Here is a 27,174-nt window from a genome sequence, read left to right on the forward strand (position 1 = left end):
GGACAGTTGATATGTCGAGCAACGTGAAAACTGTTAGCGAGCCATCCCAAAGATAGGCTATTACCAACGAAAAAGAAACCAACATTTCTTGTCGACAATTTGCCGGATCAGTATTATCAGTACACGCCCGTTCTTCTCTTGGCATGCAAGACCTGCAGGCATCCGCATCTCTTTCTCGTATCGCCAATGGCATCGCCAGTCAGAGAGGAGCCCTCGTATCAAACGGACGCGAGCGGCCCGTTTCGACGGCGTTTGTGTAAGGCGAGCTGTGCCTGTCTCGCAGGCAGTAAGCATGTGCCTGATGGAAACCGAGGCAGGCAGAGGTACTTTTCCCACTGCCAGCAGTTCGTCACTGGCTCACTTCGGCTGGCTCGCGACGTTTGTCAACTCGAGTGGGAGGATGCCATCGAGAGGTCGTTACCCATTGCCAGACGTACCCGCCTCCGGGCTGGCAAGATATTCTCCGACGGCAAGATCGAGCTTGAGCCTGCTCGTCATCTGTCAAGTCCTGATCGCCGTCAGAGTGCCATCGTCGTCCAAATACGTCACACCAGACCGCATCCCAGCCATTCAGACGACATACATCACTGAGCGAGGACAAAGATCGCAGTTGGGTCTCAGATGGATGCTCCCCACAGATAGCAACCCTGGGTACCCCGGGACATGTTGCTGCCCTGTCCAGCAAATAGACTGGGTCGTCTCAAGGTATCTACGCACTGACCAGACGTTCCTATCCAAGTAGCCAAATGTTTCGCTACTTCTCGCAACCATTGGCAACGATACAACCTCGTCTCGTACATCTCGTCTCGTCACCCTTCCTTCATCGGTCGCTCGTCCGGGAAACGGACAAACTCAACAGAGAGCCAGAGAGTCAGGCCGGTCTGCAGAGCGCGCAATGTCTCGGCTTCAGTCACCGCTTCGGCCATGTCAGCTGCGCCACATGCAATAGCCATCCTGCCGGCCCGCTTCCGCTGGGGGAGGGTTTCAAATGCATTCATATCGCTTCATGCGGGCCCTCTCTCTCTCCCTCTCGAGACGGCCTCCCTCCCACCCTCCATCTCAGCCCTACGACACGGAGAAAACAGCGTCAGCAATTGCCCTACGTGGCCGGGGAATCACCCACCAATATCCACCTGGCGTGGGCGCTCTAGCTAGGGCGGCCTCCTCCCCGCATCCAATAACACCACTGGAATCTGCCTCGAGTGCGCCCACATATCGCCTGCCTTAGCGCCGCTGCTCAGCCATCGACCCAGCAGCCCCCGTTCTGTCTCTCGCCTGGCAGAGGAGCCACATCTAACCATGGTTATTGACTGCATTGAATTCATCCCGCCGGCCCTCGCTGCATCTACCTACGCTTCTTTGCATCTTCCTCAGCCCTACCGATCAGCGTCTCTAGCATATGATTGGGGGCACGGGCTAGTCAACAGACATGCCATGTTGCCGCCGGTCATGAGAGTTTCCTGCCACCCAATAAAGGACCACCAATTAACAGCCCCTTCAGGGTCCGAGACGTGAAGCTCCCTTTAGTTTGGAATCAGGGTCTATTGGTGCTCCGGTTCCCACGCACGCACGCACGGCGCCACCCCCAAGGACGCTTCTGCCCGCTTCTCTGGCATGAGAGGGATGCGACTACTTGGACTCCAACCACAGACGTGGACCTTGCGGACATGCTACCGGTTCCGGAGTCGTGGTTCGAATCAAAGACCCTCGACACCGGGTCTAAGACCTTTGCGGACCCGCGTCTCTCGGCAGTGAGACTTTCTAGATGCTCGGAACGGCAGTCTGACCGGTAACCTCGGCACCTTTTCGATTGTCTAACGTCTTCCACGGGTGTCCAGACTCCCTACGAATGCAAGGCGTTGGTGCCGTGGACCCCAAAAGCGCGGCATGCTTGATTGTTTCTGACGGTTGGAATTCACGTGGTCAACACGATGGCATGGCATGTCTCCATCAATGGCCCGTTCAAGTTGTGTAGCGGATGACATTGCGGTTCAAATCTCCGACATCACCCCTGCATATCACTGGGCATCATCTCAGTGTCTCTCGGGCATGTCCGTTGGCGATATCGACGTAGGGAATGCGTGTCTGGGTTCGAATCCGTGCATCAACATCCGCATGACGGGTCTGATGCACAGCAACCCGCGGTCATCTATCTGGAGCTCCAATCTCCTGCCAGGTACCAGCAACCAGGATCGCGAGCTCCGAGTCTGGGAGAAATTAAGCAGACGGACATGCTGCCTTGCGAGACGCCTCGTCCCACCTGTCTTCACTGCGAAATTAGTGTGAAGCAACAGGCCAATCCCGCAACCCCATACCGCTGCGCCGAGCTGCATGTCAGAAAGAAGCGAGGAAGTCGCTGGCATCGCCGTGGCCCAAAAGTTCCACTCAATGGCAGGCAGTGCTTACGGCCGCTGGGGGGCATCACTCTTGTGCCATGTCCACTGGTTGCTCTGATAGGGTCTTCCGACACCACCACCCTGATCGGGCCTTTCCCCCCCTCGACGTTGGCATGCTAGGCATGACTTCATACGGTGACATGACGACCGAGTATCTGGATACGCCGAAACATCTGAGTGATGCGCATACCCATCGCGGAGGAACCCCACACGGACGATCGCGCGACGTACCCACTTGTTCCCTTACATTCTCTTACATCACAGACTGACCGGCGGCGTGTCTCATCTTCGGCAACGCCAACACAGCCTCGCCGTCCCTCGTCGTCCCTCGCCTTACAGGGCTGCCCTTATTAGATCTTTGGGAATCTGGGCTGAGAGGACCGGCAATCGACTGGTCGATTCGATCATGACCCCTCTGTCCAAGCCTCCCCACCAGGATGGTCCCGATACGCGGAATCCCGCTTCATCATTTGCTGCTCGGACTCCTCCGAGATGCGACCCAAGCCTCCGGGACGGGTCAGCCTCCCAGGCTCCACACCGGCCACTGTGATACGGGGGAGCTCATGAAGAGGCCGTAATCTTCAAGCCTCGTGTCGGGGCTCTCGGCTGCTGGCACCCGGGTCGCTTCCACGACATGGTTTCCGGCCTCCCCCAATTGTATAGCCGGTCGCCTTTGGGACGTGTGGCGCGCGCCTATTGATTGCTAAACGAGCATTCAACGTTTGATACGGCCAAAGCTCGTGTCGCTGGCTTTTGCATGACACTGGGCCTGCTCTGGAAGATGGAGTCATGAGCGAACTGGTGCTCTTGAGACTCTACTAGTACGCGGGCACGTTTCGTGCGTGGTAGCATTATTCCATAGACGCACGGTTGCAGCCAAAGGTACTTGCGTATCTCGACGATGCTGGAAACGTGTTGGACTGGCGAGATTGTTGCCTTTTGAGTGTCACGATGCCCGAGATGGAGTCTTCCTACCCCCCGCTAGCAACATCCGCAACAGACTCACGACAGGTCATGCTACGGTCCTTCACTGATGGCTGGCATGCACCTGATGTCGGTTTGAAGAGGAATGTCTTTGATTTGTTTATCGAGCAACCCTTAGGGCTTCACCGTACAGAGATAGTAGGATATACGATGGCATTAAGGTAGCGGGATGGTTGCAAGTGTATTAATCCCTAAGCTCCTTCTCTTACCGATGCCCGTCGGTTTACTATTGGGCACCGTTACAATACATGTCTACACATTACTTGATAAAGCCATTACGTGCGCAGTCTGCTTGTCCGTACCCCCAAATTACCACAAACAAAGAACACGCGCGCGGACACATTACATTAAGCGCCTACTCGGTCTCTCGCTATTCCTTGCTGCTCTCCACCTCGGGTCTCGCAGCTGTGGAGATCTGTCAGCCCGTCATACACACAGAGGCGGGAGCGGACTGCCGACCTGAGCTTGCTCCGCAGATGCCGTCCATCAGCCCGTAGACGCCGTAGTTGGGCGCCAGGTTCAGGTGGTGCTCGTCGTGGGCGTCGTCCCCCCACAGGAGCTTGATCTGCTCCCCGACGGCGGAGACGAAGGAGAAGGCCAGCGTGGTGGCGAGGTTCATCTCGAGGAGCTTGGCGATGCCCACCACCGGGAACCCGTACAGGAACATAAAGTCCGCGACGGACATGTAGCTGATGGTCAGGATGTGGTGGTTGCCGGGGTGCTTGATCTCGTGGTGCTTGGCGTGCACGCGCTCGTAGATGCCGGGGGCGTGCCACAGCCGGTGGATGACGTAGAAGACGGCGTCCCGCAGCAGGAGGCCGACGGCGAGGTCCCGCGCGACCTCTTGCCAGGACGGCAGGCTGTACGGCTTGATAAAGGTCCGGGTCAGCATCGACTGGCCCCCCGAACACATGACAAAGGCGACGTGGGTCATGGTCGCCACCACGTGGTTACAGAGGCTCTGCGTCAGCATCTCCCGGGACGTCGCGCTGATGTACGGGGGCCGCAGCTGTTCCAACAACAGCCCAAACACCATGTACACCAGCTGCACGGACACACTCCCCATGATCTCAATGTACCCGGCGGGATACCGGTCGATCAACTCGTCCATCATGGTTTGGGGTTTGGCGGGGAGAGAGACGAAAGGGGGAAAGGGGGACGGCTGGGGCTGGCGGTATATTACTCCACGAAAGACGGTGAAGCAGCCGGTTAAGCCCCCCACTCTGGTGGGTTTTACCTCGTGGGAGAGTGGGAGTTGTGGAGGCAATAGTGCTTGTCGCCCCCTTGCTGGGCTTTCGGGAGTTTAAAAACAACGTGGAGGAGGGTGCTCGGTAAATAAGCTTGGGGCGAATCCACCAGAGAAGGGCGGGAACCGTGGGCGAAGGGCGCCGGGTTGCTATATGTAGACGGCAATATGGGGCTTGCGAGCGGGAAGCCCTCGCCTTCTACCTATCGTCGAACGAGGTCGAGATATTGGGCGAGAGTCCGTTAGTCTCGATTTCAGTGGGATGCGCTAGTCGAAAACCTAAACCCGGGCGGGTGTCCCGACACGCTGGGGCGCGATTGGTCCGTACGCCTCGGGGCAGCCTGCCATTGGTCGTCAAGACTGTGAGATTATCAGCGTCGTGGCGGGCAGCTTTCGCGTGGCGGCCTCTGACGGGTTATCGCTGCATCTGGTCGTGATGTCAACGTCGGGGGAGGTCCCTCGATGAGGGGCGTGGGTTGAGGCCGCGGAGGTTTTTTTGTTGCAGCGCCGCAGAGCGAACCCGGGGTGGGGGCGGGCCCATATCGCGCGGTCCTCTTTCCAGGTAAATCCCGGCGGTGAAGGGACGTTCGTCTCGGGGGGGGAGGGTTCCTATGTTGGATTGATAACACGGCAAGAGAATCACCATGCGAACTCTTGTGGCGAGCATCGTGAGCAAGCGACACGGCTTGGGTTGACGCACATCCTATACGAACAACACGAGCGCGCATTGCAACCTCCGGCTGATGGGTCCTTTGACGTGCTTGGCTGCAGGCGTTCGGCCTTGGCCCAAATCCGGGGTCAAGAGCTGGCCACGTTGATACACCGTCCGGCCCATATAAAGGAAAATGGAGGCTTCCATGCGGTTTGCCCATCTGGCAAACTTTGTGATAGTGGCGCGGCGGGGCCCGATGCGTGACGGAGTTTCCCGGGAGCATGTGAGTCGACGTTGTATCGAAAAGAAGGCGGCCTCGGCCCTTGCTTGGACTTGCCGTATTGGGCATCATGTTCAAAGGGCATTGGGGCGAATCTGATCCCGGGGCTGCTGGCGCGTTGTCGACGTGGGAATTCGGATGCAGCTGTTGGACCTCGTAACCGGGATCGTGTTATTCTACGTCATGATCGGTGGACACACACCATAGCAGACGCTGGGAAAGAGGTACAAAGGTGGTCGTGTCTGCCACGGCACCCTGCGGGGGATGGATAATGTGAACGCTGGGAAAACGTGTCGCATTTTGGCATCACATCTATCGTATATCCGCTACACCGCTACAAAGGAGGTAGTTCCTCCCGACAAATGGGGCACTGCAACCTGAACCGCATCCACCCCTCCAGACAGGCGCTGTGGAAGATGTGCCGGCATGGCGTGACCATGTAGTTCCTCCGCGTGAAGACGCCCACGACGCTGCCGGCCGCGGGATCCTCCTCGCCGGCCCGCATGACGGGCACCTCAAGCACCTCGCGGCAGATGGCGCAGTCGATCGCGCGCAGGTTGCTGCCGCTCTTCCTGTCCTTGTCCTCGCCTGATCGGACCCGATCAAGGGACGGCGAGCCGGGCTCGGACAGCAGGCCGATCGGCAGCCCGCCGGCCTCGAGGCCGTCCTCGCGCAGGACGGGGTGGTAGTCCCATGCATCGGGCGTCCAGCTCTTGGGGATGCCAAAGCGCGGACCGAGGACGTACTGGAACGCTAGGATCCAGAGCTGAACCCAGAGCCAGGCGCAGAAGATGAGAAACGCCCGGCGGTCCGTCTCGGCGAAGAGGAAGTTGTTCTCGTAGACGTAAAAGTAGGCGAAGGGGAGCAGCCGCAGGACCGACTGGCCAATCATGAACTGCCAGGTGAGCGCACGGCGGCAGTTCCGCAGAACGTTGCGGTAGATCTGGGGCACCCAGAAGGAGAAGTAGACCATTGCCACGCTGTTGACGAAGAAGTTGCGCACGCGCGGGTACCAGGACGTCGACGCGATGGAGACAAGGAGGATCAGGGAGACGATCATGGCGAAGCGGAAGATGACCGCCTGGAACGTGACCTCGGGCCCGATGCGGTGGCCGCCGCCTGCCCCGGTGCCCGCTGTTGGGACCGCAGCCGCCCCGCTCGCGGCGTCCGCCAACTCGGCGTCGATGTCCTGATCAAAGGGTACAATGATCGGGGGCGACGGCGCTCTCCTGCGAGGCCCTGCAGTGACGGGCTGCGGGAGGGAGCCGGGCTCGACGGTCGGTGCCGGCGTGCGCGGCGTGTCGTTGTTGGCGTGCTGCTCTCTCTCGGCCCGCCGCCTGTTCTCGGGTTCTTGCACTTTGTGGATTTCCGCCAGGAAAAAGCCGCCCAAAGACATGGACAGAAACGCAGCAAAGAGGAGCGACAGGGACTCCAAGTACGTGATGCTGGCGTCCAGCGCCCACATGGACGCGGCGGCGAAGATGCCGCCGTCCACCATGACCATCATACTAATCGTCGAGTAGCTAATGCGACCCATGGTCGACGGCGTCGCCGATTCCTTCATCTGTTGCTTAAGCAGTAGTGCCTGGCTGAGAATCACCACGGCGAAGAGGAGTATCCATATCCTTATCTTATGGTATATGATCTCCGTCTTCATGCCTTGAAGATGTTGCCCGTCCGCGGGAGCAAAGTTCGGGGGTCCTTTTGTCTCGAGGAAGAAGGCGCAGTCGGGTGACCAGATGATGGCGGAAAGCTGTAGCTCCGGAACACCACGGATGGGCGCACCCTCTGGAAACCGGAGTTCCTGCTCGATGTCGCTGATGATTTTCGCCATGCCTTCTCTGGTCGGGCGGAAACCCTTCATGTTTAGATGACTCCTGTCCGGAGGGTGCACCTGGGCGTACATAATGTACTCGCAATGCGGCGCCGGATTGAGCGTGTCTGGCGGGTTGGACAAGTCTGATGTCCACGGCATCACGCCGTCGTTGAACACCTCCTTCTCCTTCCTTCGCAATACCTCGGCCAGCGTCACGTTGAGAAGACGCTGGCTCGACTGGAAAAAGTCGGAGCTCGGCGTTAGATGGGGCAGACCAAAGATGCCGTCAAACTTCTCGCTAGTCGTGGTCAGCAGAATGGTCCCCTGACGCGGCCACTGAACGCCGTGCAGCCGCATCTCCCAGTTGACGCCGCTGCCCTTGACGTCTTCGATTGTGACGGAAGCCTTGGCGCTGCGGACCTTGCCTCCGGACGAGGCGACGCCGTCCTCGACAATGCCCTGGTAAGAGATCTCCCTCCCGTGCTTCCCCGTGTCGACTAGGTCCATCAAGATCTTGCCCTCGTCGCCCGTGATATTCCTCGCCCATTCCGACTGCGAGCCGCTCCAATGCAAACTCGGCGTGATGGCGCTCAGGTTGTAGCTCGTCCACTCCCTCTTCGACATGGCCTCCTTGCGTACCCACGTCCCCTTGACAGCGCCCGTGGCGTTCTGCCAAACGGCCTCGCCCTCGCCAATATCCCAGAGGTTCACACCCCCGACGGGCGGGATTGCATTGTGACTCCACTCCAGGCATCGCTCCTGGAACCGCTCAAGGTCGTCCCATGCGAACCCGTCTTCGGCGCGGAAGCCCGTAAGGTTGAGGGACCTAGGCAGCAGGTCGGCGGACGAGCCGTTCTGACGCGGGACGAAGTCGCCCCAATTCGAGGTGTTGAGCAGGTCGAGCGCATGCTGGTGCCTCCGCAGGCGCTGGATAGCGAGGTCGGAGGCGGAAAAGAGGGAAGCGCCGCCGTTGCCCGGTGCGAGGAGGATCCAGAGGATGCCGACGATGGCGAGGCCGAGGACGACGGGGCGCGGGTTTTCGAAAGGGTAGGGGGGCATGTTGGGCGGCGTGCCTTGTTGCCGCTTTATCTCGTGGCCATTGTTTTGCTACACTGGCCGGCGGGTGTCGGTAGTAGCAAGCAGGAGCTTCGGGGATCGACAATTGTATATTCGTGTGTTGCGATGAGGAGGGTCAGGATGTACGGATGAACACTGTAGAGCTAAAAAGTAACTTTGGAGACGGATGACGGCATCAGCTGAGGTTGCCTCGAAGTGCTGAAAGCGGACCGTTGGTGGGCATTGGGTTCCGGCGCCCGTCAGCAGTTGTTTCTCAGGCTTGGTCAGTGTGCGGCTCTTGGCCTCCCCTGAGTTGGCGCTGTAGCAGGCACGTCTCCGGCGCCGCACTAGCCCACCGGCTCTGGGAGCCCGGCCTCGAACCTGGAATGTTTGCTAGGACCAACTGCGCAAACATTCGGTACCCCGCCATCGCCTCAAGACACTCACACAGTGAATTTAAGAACACGAGCACGACATCTCAGCGGCCATCTTACCTCGTACATCAGCCTCTCAATCCTCCAGTAATTCGTCGACAATCCGAGCAACGCCGCTCAAGATGGCCTCCAACAACCCCGACTCGAGTGCAAACCAATCTGCCGTTAGTAGACCACCTTCCAGCCCCCGCCGCACGACATCGTCCACACACTCATCCACAGCCATCATTAACTTCATCGCTCCGGGGCTGACTCTGAACAACGTGTAGATTTCGGAAGACCCCAAGACAGACGTCAACGCCGCCGTCGAGGAGCTCCTCAACACCATCTCCAACAAGTTCGCCGGAGTGTCCAGTGAGATTTTTGCAAAGAGTAAGCCCCATCACTGGAAACCTTGAAAGTGACTTTCGGGAAGCCAGTCTGATGCCGATCACAGTGGACGAGATGTCTCGCCGCCTGGACAACCTTGAGGCAGCTCTGTTGGCCAATAAGGAGAAGGATGGTGGCCCTCCAAAGTCGTCTTAGCCGTGGTCTGCATTCACGAGGGGTGCGAGGCAGCATGCCATTGGCGTTCAGGATTCACAGAAATACCTCACTAGAGCTGGATATGTCGGCAGGTTTTACGCGCAAACTTGATTTATACTTGCTATTGTTATTTCGTCGTCGTCGGCATCCTAGGCTACCAAATCATCAACTGGAGCGAAACCCGCTCAGTTGCATTGTGCTTGCTTTTTCAACCTCCTAAACCTTCCGATACCCAGACTTCAAGATGCTTCTGAAAAATGTGTTGTAAGAGTTCACTACAACTCCTCCTTCTCGCCGGTGACCTTCTCCTCGACCTTCTGGAGGAACTTGCGGAGAACGTTGGTCTTGCTGGTGATCTCATCACGCTTGGCCGGGGCGAGGCCACCCTTGGTGAGGATGCCTTCCAGGCGGGCGAGCTCCTTCTGAGCGTAGCCGTCGCTCTTGTTGAGCTTGTCGAAGACGCGGACGTAGTACTCGGCGTACTTGTACTGGGCCTGCTCCTTGAGGGTCTCGGCCTCCTTCTTGGCCTCGGCGGCAGCGTCGGAGAGGCTGGTGCCTCCAGTGTACTTGGCGACGATCTTGTCGAGGGCGGCGATGGTACCAGCGACAGCGTTGAGGCCACCGCCGGGGCTGCGGTTGGTACCGGCCTTCTCGTTGATGAAATCAACGAAGTCAACCTCGCTGCGGCCGCCGGTGTAGAGCTCGCCCTCCTTGGAACCCTTGGGGAAGAACTTGATGGTCGGGTAGGAAGAGACGCCTTCAGCGGCGGCGGTGCCCTTGCTGTTCTCGGCCTCGGCGTCGACCTTTGCGATCACGACACCATCGTCAAGAGAAAAGTCCTGGGCAACGGTCTCCCAGATAGGGGCGAGGGTCTTGCAGTCTATAGTATACCAAGTCAGCATTGCCAGCGGGAAGGAAGCATGAGGTGGGGAATGAAGACGTACGTCCACACCAAGGAGCAGTGAAGGCAACGAGAACGTCCTTGTCGCCGCCAACGGTGGCCTTGAAGGACTCATCGGAGAGCATGTTGACAGCGCTGGGCGGTGTGTACTTCTTGCGGGGCTTGGCGCTAGTCTTCTCCGTGATGAAGGCGCTCAGGGCCTCGAGGTCACGACCTCCCTTGTAGTCAGTGGGCTTATCGCTCTTGCCATCGAACCACTTGAGCGTAGGGAATCCCTGGATGCCGAATCTCTTGCCTAGGTCACGCTCGGCGTCGGCGTCCACCTTGGCGATCTGGACGTCCTTGGAGGACTCGAAGGCGCTGGCGAGCTCCTCGTAAACGGGAGCAAGGTTCTTGCAGTGGCCGCACCAGGGGGCGAAGAACTCGACGAGAGTGGGCTTGCCGGACTTGAGGACGACATCGTCAAAGTTGGAGGGGATAAGGTCAAGCACGGCGGACTTGGCGGCAACGGTGGCTGCCAGGGCGCCGAGCACGAAGCTCTTGAGGACAACCATTGTTGCTTTGATTGGCTTGCTTGAAAGAAATAATTCTAGTGATGCGATACCCGATCGACGTGAAGTGGTCACAAGCTGCTGGAAGTAATACAGCAGTTGGGAAGAGTGATGGTGTAAGCTGATGCTTTGAAATCAGCCGTTTGAGGTGTTGGATAAAGAAGCCACTTTGCAGGCGAACGTCACAGGAGAGCTCGGCCCCTTGTTCTCCAGCAACCTCAGCAAGGTGGCGGTTTCCCAACTGGCGACAGGGGTACCTTTCGGTGTTCTTATCGCTAGTGCTGGGCCTTATCGCGCGACCCTCCAGAGTAACTTAGTCTCTTGGATCAACTTTCCTCCGTCCGTCGACGGTGCACGGGCCTCTTTTCTGCTCCCCTCGGCTGGGGCTGCCAGACCCTGTCCAATGAGATTCCATTGGCAAAATCCGCATCCGCACACAAACCTGGGAAAATTTCCGTCTTCGCGATCGAAAAGTCAGTCAACACCCAACCATCCAGTCAACCCATCTCGAGTTTCTCGCCGACCACCCTCTCGACGACACCGCCCCCTCGACAACCGACATCATGTCTCACGAGTCTGTCTGGAACTCCCGCCCCCGCACCTACGGCAAGGGCTCTCGCAGCTGGTACGGATAACCCCTCGATCGGTCTCTGGTGGAAGCAAATGGAAATGGGAGACTGGAAATCTGCGGGGGACGAAGTGCTGACATTTTTTCCTCTTCCCAGCCGTGTCTGCAAGCACACCGCCGGTCTCATCCGCAAGTACGACCTCAACCTGTGCCGTCAGTGCTTCCGTGAGAAGGCCAAGGACATCGGCTTCAACAAGGTATGCGAAAATCCCAGGCGCCCCCAAGCGCGCCGCACGATTGGACTATGGGGGAACCCGATCGCTAACCGAGGCGCGAAACACAGTTCCGTTAAACGTCGAGATCCGAGACTAAGGATGGGACTCGAAGGTGGTTGGGCATGATGGCCCGTGGAAAATGCATTCAGACAGAGGGAGGCTTCCAAGGGCATGGAGTTCTTATGGCTGGCTTAACGGAAGAATATGCAACTCCGTCGGACATCCATTGAGGATAGACGAATACCACGACATTGAACCTTACCACCATTCTATCTGGGGCCTCCAAAAACCAAGCCACGACTGAGCTGCGCGTGATGGCGCGACGTACTGTAGATCATGAGACCGCGCGACGTATGGTACCCATAAGCTAGTACGGCCCTGCAAGTTCTGGGGATGCAATGATGACTCGAGGTTCATTCAACATATTCACTTGAATGGGCGGCGTGAAAGTCTTTTGTTCATGTGGCACAAAGCACAGATTGTTCTATTGTCCATCGTCTTCTATAAAAGTACATGATTCAAGACAAGGGGTGAAGTAGAGCGGAGATCTTTGAGCCCAAGACCCGACAATATACACGAGCGCGAGGGCTCAAAGCGGAAAACTTTGGGTCAGTTGTACATGAAATCGTGAAGCAGTCCAACTCCTTTTTTTGTTTGTACAATCCCACCTTTTTCGTCATCCAGATTCTGGTGTTTCGTTCCTGGTTCATCTCTGGCGTGCGCTGAGTGCCAACTCAGGGTATCGAGGGGATTCTTTTCAAAGCGGATCCCTTATTTCAGGATGCGGGTAATGAGACCAGTGGCGACGGTGCGGCCACCCTCACGGACGTTGAAACGCTGACCGACCTCGATGGCACTGGGGTGGTGCAGGGTGGCGACCATCTCGACGTTGTCACCGGGCATGACCATCTTGCTCTTGGCGTCTTCGGTGCCCTCGGGGAAGGTGAGAGTGACGGACTCGTCGGCAGTACGAAGGTACATCTGGGGCTTGTAGTTCTCGTGGAAACCAGTGTGGCGGCCACCCTCGTCCTTGGAGAGAACGTAGAGGGAGACAAGGAAGCTGGAGTGAGCCTTGACGGTACCGGGCTTGCAGACAACCATACCACGGCGGATGTCCTCACGCTTGACACCACGGAGGAGGAGGCCTGAGTTGTCACCAGCGCGGGACTCGTCGCAGGACTTCTTGAAGGTCTCAATGTCGGTGACCTTGGACTTGATGATCTCGTCGCCCTTGCCGACAATCTCGATCTCAGAGTCCTTCTTCAGGAGACCACGCTCGACACGGCCACTGACGACGGTACCACGGCCAGAGATGGAGAAGACGTCCTCGACGGACATGAGGAAGGGCTTCTCGAGGTCACGGGTAGGAGTGGGGATCCACTCGTCGACGGCCTTGAGGAGCTCATCGATCTTCTCGTTGCCGATCTCGTTTCTCTGGTTGTTGAGGGCCATGAGGGCGGAACCCATGATGACGGGGGTCTCGTCACCCTCGAAGCCGTAGGTGCTGAGGAGCTCACGCATCTCCATCTCGACAAGCTCCAACATCTCGGGGTCGTCGATGGCGTCGACCTTGTTGACGAAAACGACGATCTTCTGGACACCGACCTGACGAGCGAGCAACAAGTGCTCACGGGTCTGGGGCATCTGGCCGTCGGAGGCGGCAACGACGATGATGGCACCGTCCATGTTGGCGGCACCGGTAATCATGTTCTTGATGTAGTCGGCGTGACCGGGGCAGTCGACGTGGGAGTAGTGGCGGTTTTCGGTCGCGTACTCGATGTGAGCGGTGGAGATGGTGATACCACGCTTGCGCTCCTCGGGAGCCTTGTCAATGGCACCATAGTCGAGGAAGTTGGCGAGGCCCTTCTCGGCCTGCCTCTTGGTAATGGCGGCGGACAGAGTGGTCTGGGAGACTTGGGTCAGCTTTTGTCACGTAACGTCGCAAATGCAAGTCTCGAAGAGTACCTTTCCGTGATCGACGTGGCCAATAGTACCTGCGTAGCAACCTTGATTAGCCACAACATGCAAAGTAGATCACCAGCGACTGCACATACCAATGTTGACGTGAGGCTTTGTCCGCTCGTAGACGGCGTATGTGCGATAGACGTTGAGGATGGGGGAGACGTTCTGTCTCTTCAGGGCGGCCTGAAGGGGGCTAACATTGCCCTGGCGCAGCGAGGCGCGCGCCGTCCGGAGGAACGGCGCAACAGATCTGAGGGAGGCGGACATTGTGATGGTTGTGGATATTAAATAGTACAGCAGAAGGAGAGAAGAAGGAACGGAGAGGAGATGGACGATGTGGTGCTCGTTGTCGACAACGGCTGTAGTGGCTGGTTTGTAGGGGGAGGGGGAGGATGAGGTTCGGAGGTATCGTCTGATGGGAGCCAGAGTCCTGGAAATTTTTTTGCTGCCGGGAGTTTCCTTTTCGTCCAAGGAGACGGGGGAGCTCTGCTGGAGCTTCTTACGTCCATTGGCGGGCCGGCATGTCAGTGCTCTCCCCGGCCCCACTACGCAAGCCATTCACGTGAGGTCGCGTCGCCTCCCTTGACGAGTGCTAATTCGCGAAACGTAACTGGTTGGGCGTGTGGGAAGTCTTTTTGTCTTGCACGTCATGAGGGTGTTGATGGGGTTTGGACCACTTCATGGTCTACCAGGTCATGATCGACTTTGAGAATATTGAAAGTAGCTCGCAAAGGGCATAGAAGCATCGTTACGTTTCAATGCCTAACATGGCCTTGGGGGTACGCTTAGCCCTGTGCACTTCAAGCCCGTATGGCTTCGCTGCAGTATTCAGAAAACGTCAGATTGATGATAGCCTTACTTCTTGGATATGGTTTGATACCAATCCCCAAATCAAGAAAGGATTTTCCAACTGTTAGAGATCAAGGAGATCAGCATGGAAACACATATAATCCTAATGCTTCCATCTCTGGTATCTGACTTGGCATCTGAAGTGATTGCTTGCGCCCGTCTAACAAGGGATTAGTGCTACCCACGGAGGAACCGTTTTGACGGGCATCGGTTCTCGGTCACATCATTGACATTTGTGAATACTCATTACTTACAAGGGTTTCAAGAAGCAGCAGCAAGGAAGCACTCAGCTTGGAACAATGTATGCATGCTTCTGGATGGTTGTCGCCCACTGGACTTTGATAATCATCTTTGGAGCCGGTTCAAAGCACATACGACCATACCCACTGGAAAACTCGGGATCCCGTCCGCTCTCCCACAGATAAGCCAGTGAGGGCCGGATTAGTAGTTGAGTCGGTGACGATCAGCGAATACCTGGTGTTGTATGTTTTTTGGGGTTTGTCTCCTTTTCTTGGGTTGGTGATGATGCTCGATGTATGCCGCTGGCTTTCCCAAGTCTAAGCATTCGATGCACATGTGCAATCTTTTGATTTGCGGTCCAGATGCCGCTACCGCTTATACCGGTCTCCCATAGATAAGCTAGTGAGAGCAGATGTTCAAGTCGGGTTGTGAACGCCCACCGAGAAAGGTGGGTTCCGGTTTCCACGGATACGGCCCGCAATCAACCGAGCCAAGTTCAGGGTTCTCCTGCCGTATCTGCTTATAACTCTGGAGTCATCAACTGCTTGAAAGCTTGCACAAGTTTCAAGGCACCCTCTGTGCGGTCTTTCTTACCTTCGCTATCTATGAGATATCGTGACAAGTGACGAGACGAAGTAATCATGCCACTGTTAGCAGGGGTGCGTGTTAGTGTAGAAACGATGGCTGCAGACTAGCCAGTGATATCTCTTAGACTTTGAATTGAGAAATGCCTCCCTCGCCCACACTTTCGCCCGAAATCGCACCTTTTCTTCCTTCTCGAGACGAAGTACTTGAAGCAAAGCTGTGTTCTCGAGTGTGCATAGGTAAACGCTATAATTACTGGAGCTTTCCGTGTAATGATGCTAACAACTTGTGGTATTACTTGCATGACATTGCCTGTAGCTGTACCAATATAGAGGCAGGTGTACTGTAACCTGCGTACGTGCATTGGGAAGTCCTGGCAGGCCATAGATCATCTGGCACACGGATCCCGGGATGGATCTGGAGAGTTGCCCAACAATCAAGCACCGCAACTTTGCAAACACCTTGTCGCTCCAATGCAAACAGCAATAGCTCAAAGGTTTCTGTTGCGCAGGACTAGGCAATTCTCTCATCAGCTCATCTCCAACCACTGGCAGTCACCATCATTAACCCTCAATCACCGCGGTTCGTTCAGGAAGACTAGCACCAAAAACGAGCCATCAGCCGGCACAGATGCGGTCCCCTACAGCTTTACACTCAAAGATATCAGCACATCCAATTGGTCGGAACACCCGTATGCCTCTACAGCCTTTGAAATAAAGAACTCGGGCTTCCACCGCTTTGGGTTTGTTATTTACCGCACCACCTACGACGACGAGGCGGCGTGGGAACGCTACCTCGAGGTGCTCAAGTTTGCTGCACACCAGTCTCTTGTGAAGTCAGGCAACGACGTGCTTCTTGAGCAGTATATGGACTGTAGGCCTAACCTCCAGCCTGCTTATGGTTATGCACCTAGACGTTTTAACGTTTGATTATCAGGGCCAGTAATTTCTAATCGGGTTGCACTTAATGGTGCCTCTAAGGCCGAGGTACGACGGCACATTAACGCTTGGTGCGAAGGCCGCAGCGAAGAGCGTGACGGCGCCGGCGCCACCGGTCCCAGGGTTAAATGGCTGCCGCGGTTCAAACACTGTGTTTACGTGGACCGCAAGTGCCTCGATACGTTAGTTAAAATGCCGGCAAATTACCTCGAGCCCCAACGGCTGCGCCTCCCCTCCGATGTGCTGGCCGTGGTTGTTGACGGTGCTTTCGACCAGAGGATACCGGGTCCAGATTATGGCACGTATCCCGGCATCGAGGGTTGCACCGAGAGGTATGTGGGCTGGAAGTACGAAGAAATTGAGATGCTGGTCAACACGTACGACGAGGCCCATCAGTATCCCTTGAGCGAGATCGAATACAAGCGGCCGCCGCTTAGCGGGCCCATCAGGTTTGAGCCTACGCCTTTCTAGGCACTTGTCTGCTGGTTGCTGGGTCACGGCTGCTTTGTGAGTTAGAAGAGACCTGCTTATCACTGGGCCCTGATGAGCGTGAGACGAAATTGACAATGGCTACTGCTCACACCATGTAAGAGATCTGGAAGGCACTTATCACGCAAGCCGGTGACATAATTCTCTATCAAAAATGACAAGAGGATTCTCACAACAACAAACACAGATAGATGCTCCGACATCGAGAAAAGGACAACAAGAGCTTGTTTCCGGCGTCTCGGTTAAGCCAAGTACGTAACTTTGTGATATCAGGAAATTCTCCCTGACAAGAGATTCAAAGAATGTTAAGGCAAATGTGTTGGTCTCACAGACGGTTAGGTACTTATACAAGTGATGACAGCAAGTACGTCAAAAGTGGTAACAAACATTAATTGTTAGATACCGGGAAGAGAAGTCTAACGAGTTGGCTAGCAGCAAATTAAAGTAGGATATGCCTCCTGTTGTTGAAGTACGTTAATCAATAGAATATCTCTTGTTGCTTCTATCAGGTCTATGTCTCGAGAAAAAAACCCCTCGTCTACTGGCTGGCCTTTTGCCAGGTGCAAAATACACATGCCATCAGATTTCGCGTATTGAGCTGGCGAAATCCGTCCCAGGTATGAGTTCGACATTCGCCCAGACTGCCTCACTTCGTCTGGGTTGGGATGCTGTTGACACGTCTCGGACCTCAAAGCTCCCGACCATGCCGGTCACATCTTCACCCGGCCTATTTGCATTGGAAGCAGCAGGCACCTAGGTGTCCCTTTAAACCTTCTCGAGATCCAGTGCATCAGTTGTAAACGTAGTGAGGCCGTTCGGGGTCATTTGGGCATTTCCAGTGATCTTATAAGTGCTATTTTCATTCTCAGTTAGCCGTGTATTCCGCTTCTACCGGGCGGAAAGTTCCTTTTACCTATCCACGGACTTAAATGTGTAGGTCGCATAGCTAACCACATTCAAGGTGGAAACATGGACCATGACAACTTTAAAGGTTTTGCCATTGGTGTTGTTTTCAATCAAGTGGCTGCAGTCGAGTGTTGTGCCCTCGCTGCCAGCAAGCTCGCATCGCGGAGTGAGAGAGAAGGCCGGGATAGCCACGTTGTTCCCAGTCAAAGCAGGACCCGAGGCCTCGTAGTTGGCCCAAGCGATGCCGTACACACCGCCGCTCCAGTCCGTGATGGACCACTTGTAGGTCTCAAGCATATAAGCGAAGGCACCCGAGGCCGAGACGGCGGCGATAAGGAGGTTGGCGGAAACACGCATGGTGGCAGATGAGCGAGTGGGAAGTAAAAAGAGAGTGGCTTGAGGCGAATTAACTGGTCAAGATGTCTGAGTTGGTGTTCCTTACGACCTGGAAATCGACATCGAGGGGCGGCCTATTTATATGTCTTGGCAGGGACGTCTTGAAGCCTGGGTGGTGATCGTATCGTCAATATCATGCCATTGGCGGCAAAGAAGTCAGCAGATCAACTGCGCGCACTTCGTTCTAGCAGTTGTAAGAGAAAAGGCCGCAAAAAGATGGTTTTCTGTGAATAAGAGACCCGCCCATTCATAAACTTGGACGTGGATGAGTTCCATATGGACATGGACGTGTCCCGCTTCTTCCCAGCGAGCACAACGCTGTTTTGCTGTATGATAGTGATAGAACATATTGCGCCGGCGTGGCGCGGGTGTGTTATCAAAGTAGCGCGGTGGACCAGTAGAGAAACCGAAAAGCAATGTCCCAGCTCTTTCTTGATGCTATCAGAGTAGAAAAGGACCAATGACGCATGTGCATGATTGCTCCCGCCTTGGTCTAAAGGGTGCTGTCCGCTTGAAAAAAGACCACCGGAAGCGCGGCTTGGACGAGGCTGTGAGGTGGAAGCCAATACTTTCGGGACATCGACCAGAGACGCAGCCCCGGCTTCGCAGGAGCATGCAGAACGCGACTGTACCCTCCACAAGCAACCGCGTGCTCTACAGACCAGGTGGGCGAGTGGTAGCTGAAGTACCGCTTCGCCGCCAGTCGTCCGCCTCCCGCGCTCGATCTGGACTTGCCATTGCTCGGATCGCCATCTGGTCACACTGTTTCTGTTCATTCCATCTTGCACATCATGCATGAAATCTTGACAATGTTCGTCCGTCGCCTACCTGACGAACGCCCCCCACTCACTCACTCATCGCCCCCGTCGGACCCGGACCCGGAGTCGTCGCCGTCGGCGCCGTCCTCGCCGTCCCCCTTCTTCCCCTCCTTGGCCTTGGCCCGCTTCCGCAGCTTCTTGAGCCGGTTGAGCCGCTTCTTCTTCTCCTTGAGCGCCTCCTCCTTGCCCATCTTGGCCCTCTCCTGCTCCTCGGCCTTCTTCTTCCTCTCGCGCTCCTTGACCCGCAGCGCGATGCGCTTCTTCTTGCCGGGCCGCCGCCTCCGCGCCGCTTCTTCCTCTTCTCCCTCGCCTGCAGCCGTTTTCGGCCCCTTCCTCGACGTGCCGGGCACCCGCGTCACCCGCCACGGCATCTCCATCCCCCACCACCGCTGCGCCGCGCGCGCGAGCACCTCGTCGCCCGACACCGCCGCGAACGCCAGCTCCGCCTTGGCCTCGGCCGTCGGCTCGCCGGCAATGTAGTACGACAGCGGCCTCTTGCGCAGCATGTCGCCGTCCCCCTGGAGCGCGAGCTCGTCCTCGTCGACCAGCGCGATCTTGGTGGCCGGGTCCGTCGTCGTGAACAGCCGGAACTCGAACTCTTCGGGGCCGTTGTCGTCGCCCTGGGTTTCGGGGGCCGGGCCGTCCGCCATCGGCGCGTCGTCCTCGTCGGCGGCGGTTTTGGTCGGCGCCTGGTCGAGGCCGCTCAGGTCGAGCATGCCCGCCATGCGGGCGTGCAGCTTGGCGAGGAGCTCCGCATCCTGCTGCTCGTCGTGGTCCGCCGCCTCGTCCTCGGATGAGGCATCGAGGTCCTCTCGCCGGACCCTGTCATGCGTCGGTCAGCATTGCGGGACAGGCAAGACCGTCGTCAGAAGGGTGAGCCTCACCTCTTGGCGTCTGGGAGCTCAAACATGGCTGGTGCTCTACAGGAAATGCCCGCTGCGTCGGCCGAGTTGCTGTCGATTGGCGGTTGAGGAGAGGTCCCGGGGTGCGGTTGCGGAGGAGCAGTTCCAATTTGCACACCGATATGATTTCGATCGCCAGTCCCCGTGCAAAGTCCCGTATTACTAGCAGTTCGCAATGACGGCGGCCGTGCTTTGTGGAGTTTTTTCCCCCTTAGTCTGGTGGAGGTTGCGGCTGTCAGCAGAATGCCGCCCGAGCACGGCAGGCTCAACTGAGATTTTCGCTCGCAAGGTACCTTGGAGTGGGAGCGTGGGCCTTATCTTATCGCGCCGTTTGGCGCAGGTACGTAGCTCGATGCTCAAACGAAATGTCACCCCTCGAGGTCTGTCATAAAAGTCGTCACAACTCGTTCGCCCACTTACATGCCATTCCATGAGGGTGGGCGGCTTTACGGCCGAACGACGAGTTCTCAAACGCATGACTACAAACATGCGGGCTCCCAGAAAGGTGTTTCTCTCACCTCACCCTCCCTCCACCGCCAACCCGTGCAAAGACATGCACTGCAACTCCAACCCGTTTTCCAGCTCGCCGTCCAGCACTTCCAACAGGAGCGGCACACCCCGTCCGTTGCGTTGGTGAACCAATCACCCCGATCCCCGTCCCGGGCGTCTGGGTTCCATTCATCGTCTCACGCCTCAGTGAGAAAGGCATGGCATCCCACTCCATCGGGCCCGTTAGCTCCCAACGCCTCCAGTCAAGGAGGAGTGGAGATTCCGCGACCGTGACATGGCAGGCAGGCGATGGAGTGCGTGGGAAGCGCGGAGGAGACTGGGGATGGGAAGAGGCGCGCCTGAACCTGAACCTGAAGGGTGTGAAGCGGGCCGCCGCCGGGGGCTCTAAGCAGAAAAAAGACGTAGGCAGCGACAAGCCCGTTCCGTCGTCACCCAGCCCGTTGTCTCTCACCCCCCTCAAGCCTCAATTTCTTGGGAGATTCCTTCTTCTGGGCAGAAGGGAGGGGAGGGGGGAGATCATCGTCACCCAATCCCGATCATTCGGGTCCCTCTCCCCCCTGCCTTGCCCTCCCCTCTCCTGCCTGCATCCCTCTGTTGGCCTGCATTGGTCTCTCGTGGGCCCCCCAACTGTCAACCTCCTGTCAAAACCCGGCCAGTTGGTTCAGCCACAGACTACGTGCCGCTTCCATACATGCCATTACTACGCCGTGACACACTCACACACACACCCACACACAGTCGAATCCCACGCGCCCAGGAGTAGCATTCAGCCTCCCCCAGCAGAAAAAGAAGCCCGAAACGGGCATCCCGCTCGCCCTGACTTGCGTAAGTGACTTGCGTTCGTGGGTGGTGTTGGAGGTGGGCTTTGTTGGTCTCCTACCGATTTGTCCGCCTGTCAACAATGCAACATCCACCGTCCAACGTCCTCCGTTCATGTCTTCCCAAAAGGACTCCCCCACCCCCCTCATCAACCTCAAAACGGATAGTCTCGGTGGATTCCCCCAGCATAGAGGATCGGGGGTTCGAGCGGCCATTGGCGCCAGAACCATCGTGTTCCCTCTCTTGTCTCTCCCCCGGGGGGAGGGGTCTGGGTCTCTGCCCGCCCTGCCCTGCTTTGCCTCGTGCAAACATGCAAGACAAGGCGCCATCATCGTTGCAGCCGTGCCCTGCCCGCCGCCGCCGCCGCCGCCGCCGGCGCAGCACTAGTCCCATCACGCTATTGGAAAAAGCGAGCCCAGCCGGGCGGGACGACGCACATCGGAGCTTGGAGGGTGAACTGACTGTGTGTGTGTGTGTGAGTGGGACATGTCGCGGGCGATGGCCATCTGAGTACGCAGAGACGGTCAGACAAACCAGCAAGCCCGTGCCGCTGCGGTGCTGCGGTAGTCCTGCTGCGTGTGTGCGCCCAACGCACCAACAAACGGACAAGTCCATAAATGACCCGTGTGCCCGTATCCGTTTTCACATACTCCGTATACAGGCCAGAGGGGGTTTTTAATACGAGCTCTTGTGGCCCCTCTTCGGACAGACAGGTGAGCCAAGTGGATTGGGGCTGGAATGCTTGTTCATTGCCTAACTGCTTGCTTGCCTGCGCATTTTCTGGCCTATTTTCTCTCATCTCTCTCTCTCTTTCTCGCTCTCTCTCTATATCTCCAACAAGCCCGGAAAACCCCCCATTTCCATCCAATGTTCGGGAATCAACGCACAAACAAAAAAGAACGCCACAGTGCTCGGTCGATGTTGGTGCCACCGACAAACACGGCCCAGACCAGCCCAACCCAGCCAACCAACACACCACCCCCCGCCTGCCCGTTCCCGACAGTCTGGATCCGTCCCGACAAAATCGGCCGAAGCTTCTGGCGGTCCCTGGTCGGAGTGGCGGAAACCAACTCTTTGAGCGGAGAGAGCCTCTTTGCCAAGAACCTTGCCAAATCCAACGTCACCCCACTCTCGAGGCTGGCTCCCAAGCTCCCTTCCTCCCCCTTCCTCCATCCTCTGTACTCCCTTGTCCTTTCCACACCACCATCGACCACACTGGCTCGTTCGGGGAAAATGATGTCGGGTAGCCCACAATGCCTTTCATTGCTTTCCTTGTCCGATACCCGGCGCTCAATGTAACCAAGAAATACCATACATCGTTAAGTAGTCCGCCCTTGCCCACTCGCCCATCCCCAGTGTCGCGGCACGGCCCGGAGCCGGTGATAGAAGCGTCCGGCCAGAGCATTCGACGTCAATGCTATCCTTCGTGTGGTATCGAAAAGCCCAGCTACCAGACAATGCCCTCCTCTTGATGCCGATCTCGACCATCTCGTTGCTGCGCCTTCCCAAATTATGCTCGGGCCCGGTCCTGTCATGAAACATAAAAAAATAAATGCCAATGCCGAGCAGGTTTGGAACTTCGGCGCCAGTGGAAGTCGACGTCCTTATACGTAGACTATCTCACTGGGTCCCAGTTCGTGCGTTGGCAGGACTCAGAAGCGAACTCTCTTGCCTACTTGAAAACTCAAAATCAAATCCGAACCGCAATTGTTCTCCTGGCCGCGAATTGAAGGTATAGTGGTACACAGTCAGGGCTGCCGTGCCAGGCAGGAAACAGCTTCGGCCTCAAAGCCTGTTTCTCTTAGCCTAGGCACCATTGGGGCCCGACCTATTATGCTTTCCTTATAGTTGGAGTCATTTGGCGTGACCCAGCAGCCAACATTATACGCGTAGCTAATTAGCGTTCCAGGAGTAATGGTTCATGCCGTCAAACGATCCCCGGTGGGCGCTGCTGTATGACCCGGGAGCTGGCGGCGCAGGTCCGTGATCCTGCTTGGGTGTCGGCGCAGAGCCTCCGCTCGAGTATTGGTCGGGGAAACCGTATGGCCGTCCCTCGCTGCTACTGTATGCCACCGTCGACGCAGGCTCACTGGCTGTCGTTGTCCACGAGCTCGAAGGCGGGTAGTAGTCCCGAGCGGGGCCGGAGTGCGGCGCGGGCGCCTCAGTCTTGTAGGATGGCGGCGCAATATCGCTGGGGTTGTTGCCGACGGCGCCGTACGAAGAACCATATCGGTATTCGGGAGAGGCCTCGTGGTGGGACATGGAGCCAATCGATGGCTGGCTAGCATGCCTGGGGCTCTTGGTTGGCCGGGAATTGTCGACGTATCTCGGCACGTTGAGGGCGTTGTCCGAGCTCGATGCCATCGCTGTGGCTGACACCGACAAGGGCGGCGGGGCAGTCGTGCTCTGCACATAGGCATACTGAGTCCTGATGGGAGGCTGATGCTGGTCGTTTGCCACCAACGAAAGCTGCACCGATGGCATCGATGTTTGCAGTGGCATGTCTTGGGGCTCTCCGCTGAAGCTTGTTCCGCCTGACAGCGGAACTTTGTGGTAGGGCTCTGCTCCCATCGTGGTCGCTGGGTAGCTTCCCGAGCCAGCCGGCGGTAGCTGCGACATGGGGACGGGGTTCGAGGACGACCAGTTGGGATACGAGCTGCTATGCGTCAGTGCGTGTTTACAAACATGCTGGCGAAACCCCTTCCACGCCCATCGAGTGACTGGCTTAGGTACGAAAAGGGGAAAGAGAGAGAAGTGGCTTACTTGGATCTCATGGCTCCCATCGGCGCTCCTGGCATCTTCGGACCTCCTGCGCTGAACGTGAAGGCAGAACGGGGCATCTGCATGTCCAACCCTCTTGCTTTGGCATCCTGCGGCTTGATGGCCAATGGCCCTGCCACGATGCCCAATCCTGTCTCAACCAACGCTTGGCCTCTGGAGCCGGCGCTGGACCCCAGCAGGGGGATCTCTTTTCTGGCCTGGAAGTTGCGAGGACTGCGGCCACGTACCACGATGGGCGCGGTTGTCGCTTCGGTAAGCACGATTTTGCTGCCGCTGGCCAAGGTTCCAACAACCTTGAGGTGAAGCACGAAGTGTTGCTGGAGTTCCTTCCGGCGCCCGTTGTTTGCCGTTGCGCTTTGCCAAGTTAGCCAAGGTCCGCTGCCGCGACCGCGCCCGGGGTGTACTCACATTCTAAACTGCAGCCGGCGCCAACCAATGGGGTATACTGCGTACTCTCCCTCGGCCTCGCTGCCATCGTCTTGGAAAGGGATCAAGGGGAGTGATGCTGGCTCCTGGTCCGGGTTCTGGGTGATCTCAGGGGAGTTGGGTGGGGGTGTCTTCCACGGGATAACGATGAGTCGGACGGGATGGCCGTCGACCGACTCGATTGCGGAGATGGTTACTTCGGTGTTGCTGACGGGTACAGTCTCGCCGGTCTCGGTAATGACGGAGAGCTGGCCTCGCGGGGTGATCAGAGAACCGCTGATCTGAAAGAGATTTCGTCGGTAGCATGTCAGCTCGGGCTGGAGGATGGAGCCGTCGGTGCTGTTGGAGGGCATTTCGGACAGGAAAAACATTCCATGAAGCTGCGCGGACAGCTCCAGCTGCTGCATCCGGCCATGCTGGTCGACGATGGTGTGCTTGTCTTGCACTCTCTTGAATGAGAGAAGCTTGTGGTCATGGTTGACGGTCAACTTGGAGCCGTCGTCCCGCGGATCCTGAACAATCTCCTGGTACGGAGGCTGCTCGGTCTGCGAGTAGGGTCTCTTGAGGTTGGGGAAGCTGTGGTGGGAGGTCAAGCTTGGATGCGAGTGTCGGTCGTACGCATCCGACTCGTCCTGGGGGTAGCGACCGTAGGGGTACGATCCGTGGTCTACACTCGGGTGGGTGCTTCTTGGGCGTCCCGCATGTGGCGAGTTGGAGGAGTGGCTTCCGAGGCCGGAATCCAGGCTGTTGTTGAATCGAGACGACATTTGGACGGGGCTTCCATAGTTCGACCAAAGGTTGGAATGCGCCGGCTCTTTCAGCTCTGCCATGACGGGGTAGATTACCGTGGTTGACATTAGATCATGCCTTGTTGGAGCGCTGCAGTCCTGTCCCAGACCCAAGCGCGCCTCTCCTTCACACAAAGATATGCGGTGGTCCTTGCTGGGTGATCAACAAGGCGTTGGATATGTTGTCAGACGTCCTGAACAAAGAGCAAGCAACGCGTAGGAGAGAGGTGCGACTGCGCTTTGTTATTGTCGAGCAGTGATGGCGAAGAGTCAAGAGATGCGGAAGATGCAGAGGTGAAGTTGAAGTTCAACGGACGACGGTCATGTTTAAGGTTGCAGGGAAAGATGTATACTTGTATCTGATGGGTTGGGATGGGTAGCAAGAAGGACGGTAGATGTTGGAGGGGGGTGTCTTATGAAAATCTTCGGCACTGTTCTGGGTGGATACTCTGATGGAGCAGGGCTGGGGAGGCCAGCCAAGGTCGAGTTTGTGTCGAGTCGAGTCGAGTCGAAGTGATGCCTCGACGGGATATTCTAATGCTGGACCGTTGACTTGTGCCTTCTTCAGCGGCAGCGGCAAAGGCAAGGTCACCGGTACAACGTAACAGCGGGTTCTTTGGACAGGACGGTCAGTGCATGCAGCCATACTTGGAAGGAGAAGGGGGAGAAGCGGGCGATCTGGTGAACGGAAGAACAAGGCACGCAATGGAGCTACGGCGATGGAGTGTGGGTGTGCCCTGCAGAGAGGCGACCAGGTTTAGGGGAATACCCTTCTTAGAAGGCGGCGCTATGGGGGAGGGGGGGACGAGGAGAGGAGACAAGTCGAGGTCCTGGACTAGGGGCGGCACTGAAACGGTTTGATAAGAGCAAACGAGCACAATTCAGGATGCCAGGTCCAGGGCGTTTGGGTCCTGTTGCAGCAGCAGCTCTCTGGGTTATGGAAGTGCATACGTGACGACCGGTCTAGTGATTGAGGAAGATGAGAGAGCTCCAGCATGGAAACCGCGCATCGAGGACGCCCATTTGCCCGCTGCATACGAATAGCCGGTCTATACATACCTCGCATATCCATATCTGCACCCACACATAAATCTGGGATAGGCAAGATGCATACACGTCCGTAGGTATCATGGACGAACACGGGTCGAGCAGCCCCGTTGGACGCACGCATAGTGTACACACTCTCTCTGTTTCTCTCTTGCGTTCGCGTTCTGTCACTCCTACTCCTCACTTGCTCGCGCCGCGCGGAGACTCTCGCGCACACACACCCACACCCACACGCTTCAACGCACCCCCGCTTCTGCCGGAGGCGTGAGCGAGTTCCTTGCACAAACTGGCATCGCTAGCAGCAAAAGGCATGGAAGAGAGTTGACGGCAAGCCTCCAGGGTTGGCACTACTGGCCCTGGCGAGCAGGGTGGCATGTGCGGTAAGTAGGTCCGTCAAGATGGAGGGACGGAGAAGAACCTGGCATGGATCGTACGGAGGCACGGGGGGGGAACCATCCCTCAAGGAGAAATCGCAGGCTGGAAAGGCCCCAAGGCCCCCCATGCCGACCAATGGAAGATCCATGGCGGAATGTCCAGGGGTCGAGGAGGGGGGTAGCTCGATAAGAGAACTAGACAGAGAATCCTCCGACAGCTGTCGTAGGCCAGTGGCCCGCAAATTTTCTAGAAGGTCGTTGGGCAGAGACGCCGATGAAGGGCAGGAAACAGAAAAGGTGTGTGGGCTAAGGGGGGTGTGTGTGGGAGAAGAGGGGGAAGAAAATCGGTTCACGAGATTGCTAGAGACTAGGGGCCGAGTTGAACTCGCTTGGGGCACACATCCATTTGCAACATCCCTGTCCGGGCATGGTGGAGTGGACAGGCAATGTTGAGAGAGGGTTAATATAATAGACACATGCGCCTGACTGAGGCTTTTGCTGGCGGGCTGGTCAGACATGAGGCAATGTTTCTGCTATTTTTCATGGTCGTTGTTCGGATGAGGGGGGGGTGGTTTCCAAAAGCAAGGCTGTCAACGGCGCGGTTCGTTCAAGCATCCAGGCCTCACAACTCTGCTTTTCTTTTGCTCGGGCTCGGCCGTC

At 57.1% G+C, this 27,174-nt stretch overlaps 10 protein-coding genes and 1 non-coding gene across 11 annotated transcripts; 4 read left to right on the forward strand and 7 right to left on the reverse strand.

Moving 5' to 3' along the window:
- Positions 1 to 3,750: 3,750 nt before the first annotated feature.
- ColSpa_09411 (methylsterol monooxygenase 2-2) lies at positions 3,751 to 4,494 on the reverse strand (the record flags this gene model as incomplete). The annotated part of the gene is made up of 2 exons (XM_049275623.1): positions 3,751 to 3,795; positions 3,817 to 4,494. 2 exons carry the CDS (start codon positions 4,492 to 4,494, stop codon positions 3,751 to 3,753), a joined length of 723 nt encoding a protein of 240 aa, XP_049131580.1.
- A 1,398-nt stretch (positions 4,495 to 5,892) lies between these two features.
- On the reverse strand, positions 5,893 to 8,433 carry ColSpa_09412 (transmembrane GTPase fzo1; the record flags this gene model as incomplete). Its single annotated transcript, XM_049275624.1, has 1 exon — positions 5,893 to 8,433. One exon carries the CDS (start codon positions 8,431 to 8,433, stop codon positions 5,893 to 5,895), a length of 2,541 nt encoding a protein of 846 aa, XP_049131581.1.
- A 553-nt stretch (positions 8,434 to 8,986) lies between these two features.
- Positions 8,987 to 9,389, forward strand: ColSpa_09413 (heat shock factor-binding protein 1; the record flags this gene model as incomplete). Its single annotated transcript, XM_049275625.1, has 3 exons — positions 8,987 to 9,028; positions 9,134 to 9,236; positions 9,301 to 9,389. 3 exons carry the CDS (start codon positions 8,987 to 8,989, stop codon positions 9,387 to 9,389), a joined length of 234 nt encoding a protein of 77 aa, XP_049131582.1.
- Positions 9,390 to 9,664: 275 nt separating this feature from the next.
- Positions 9,665 to 10,844, reverse strand: ColSpa_09414 (protein disulfide-isomerase erp38; the record flags this gene model as incomplete). The annotated part of the gene is made up of 2 exons (XM_049275626.1): positions 9,665 to 10,269; positions 10,334 to 10,844. 2 exons carry the CDS (start codon positions 10,842 to 10,844, stop codon positions 9,665 to 9,667), a joined length of 1,116 nt encoding a protein of 371 aa, XP_049131583.1.
- Positions 10,845 to 11,404: 560 nt separating this feature from the next.
- Positions 11,405 to 11,734, forward strand: ColSpa_09415 (40S ribosomal protein S29; the record flags this gene model as incomplete). The annotated part of the gene is given in 3 exon segments (XM_049275627.1): positions 11,405 to 11,466; positions 11,567 to 11,666; positions 11,684 to 11,734. The coding sequence occupies 3 exon segments, from the start codon at positions 11,405 to 11,407 to the stop codon at positions 11,732 to 11,734; spliced, it is 213 nt and encodes a 70-aa protein (XP_049131584.1).
- A 721-nt stretch (positions 11,735 to 12,455) lies between these two features.
- Positions 12,456 to 13,913, reverse strand: ColSpa_09416 (elongation factor Tu, mitochondrial; the record flags this gene model as incomplete). Its single annotated transcript, XM_049275628.1, has 2 exons — positions 12,456 to 13,597; positions 13,739 to 13,913. 2 exons carry the CDS (start codon positions 13,911 to 13,913, stop codon positions 12,456 to 12,458), a joined length of 1,317 nt encoding a protein of 438 aa, XP_049131585.1.
- A 953-nt stretch (positions 13,914 to 14,866) lies between these two features.
- Positions 14,867 to 14,982, forward strand: ColSpa_rRNA_033. The gene has a single exon (XR_007414264.1). It is a non-coding gene; the product is annotated as a 5S ribosomal RNA (ribosomal RNA).
- A 1,468-nt stretch (positions 14,983 to 16,450) lies between these two features.
- ColSpa_09417 (uncharacterized protein) lies at positions 16,451 to 16,729 on the forward strand (the record flags this gene model as incomplete). Its single annotated transcript, XM_049275629.1, has 1 exon — positions 16,451 to 16,729. One exon carries the CDS (start codon positions 16,451 to 16,453, stop codon positions 16,727 to 16,729), a length of 279 nt encoding a protein of 92 aa, XP_049131586.1.
- A 927-nt stretch (positions 16,730 to 17,656) lies between these two features.
- On the reverse strand, positions 17,657 to 18,010 carry ColSpa_09418 (uncharacterized protein; the record flags this gene model as incomplete). The annotated part of the gene is made up of 1 exon (XM_049275630.1): positions 17,657 to 18,010. The coding sequence occupies one exon, from the start codon at positions 18,008 to 18,010 to the stop codon at positions 17,657 to 17,659; it is 354 nt and encodes a 117-aa protein (XP_049131587.1).
- An 889-nt stretch (positions 18,011 to 18,899) lies between these two features.
- Positions 18,900 to 19,777, reverse strand: ColSpa_09419 (uncharacterized protein; the record flags this gene model as incomplete). The annotated part of the gene is made up of 2 exons (XM_049275631.1): positions 18,900 to 19,689; positions 19,752 to 19,777. 2 exons carry the CDS (start codon positions 19,775 to 19,777, stop codon positions 18,900 to 18,902), a joined length of 816 nt encoding a protein of 271 aa, XP_049131588.1.
- A 3,214-nt stretch (positions 19,778 to 22,991) lies between these two features.
- Positions 22,992 to 25,135, reverse strand: ColSpa_09420 (transcription factor yanR; the record flags this gene model as incomplete). The annotated part of the gene is made up of 3 exons (XM_049275632.1): positions 22,992 to 23,754; positions 23,862 to 24,233; positions 24,288 to 25,135. The coding sequence occupies 3 exons, from the start codon at positions 25,133 to 25,135 to the stop codon at positions 22,992 to 22,994; spliced, it is 1,983 nt and encodes a 660-aa protein (XP_049131589.1).
- Between the last annotated feature and the right edge of the window lie 2,039 nt (positions 25,136 to 27,174).

Source organism: Colletotrichum spaethianum, assembly GCF_022836535.1.
Source record: "Colletotrichum spaethianum MAFF 239500 DNA, contig28, whole genome shotgun sequence".
NCBI classification, from domain to species: domain Eukaryota; kingdom Fungi; phylum Ascomycota; class Sordariomycetes; order Glomerellales; family Glomerellaceae; genus Colletotrichum; species Colletotrichum spaethianum.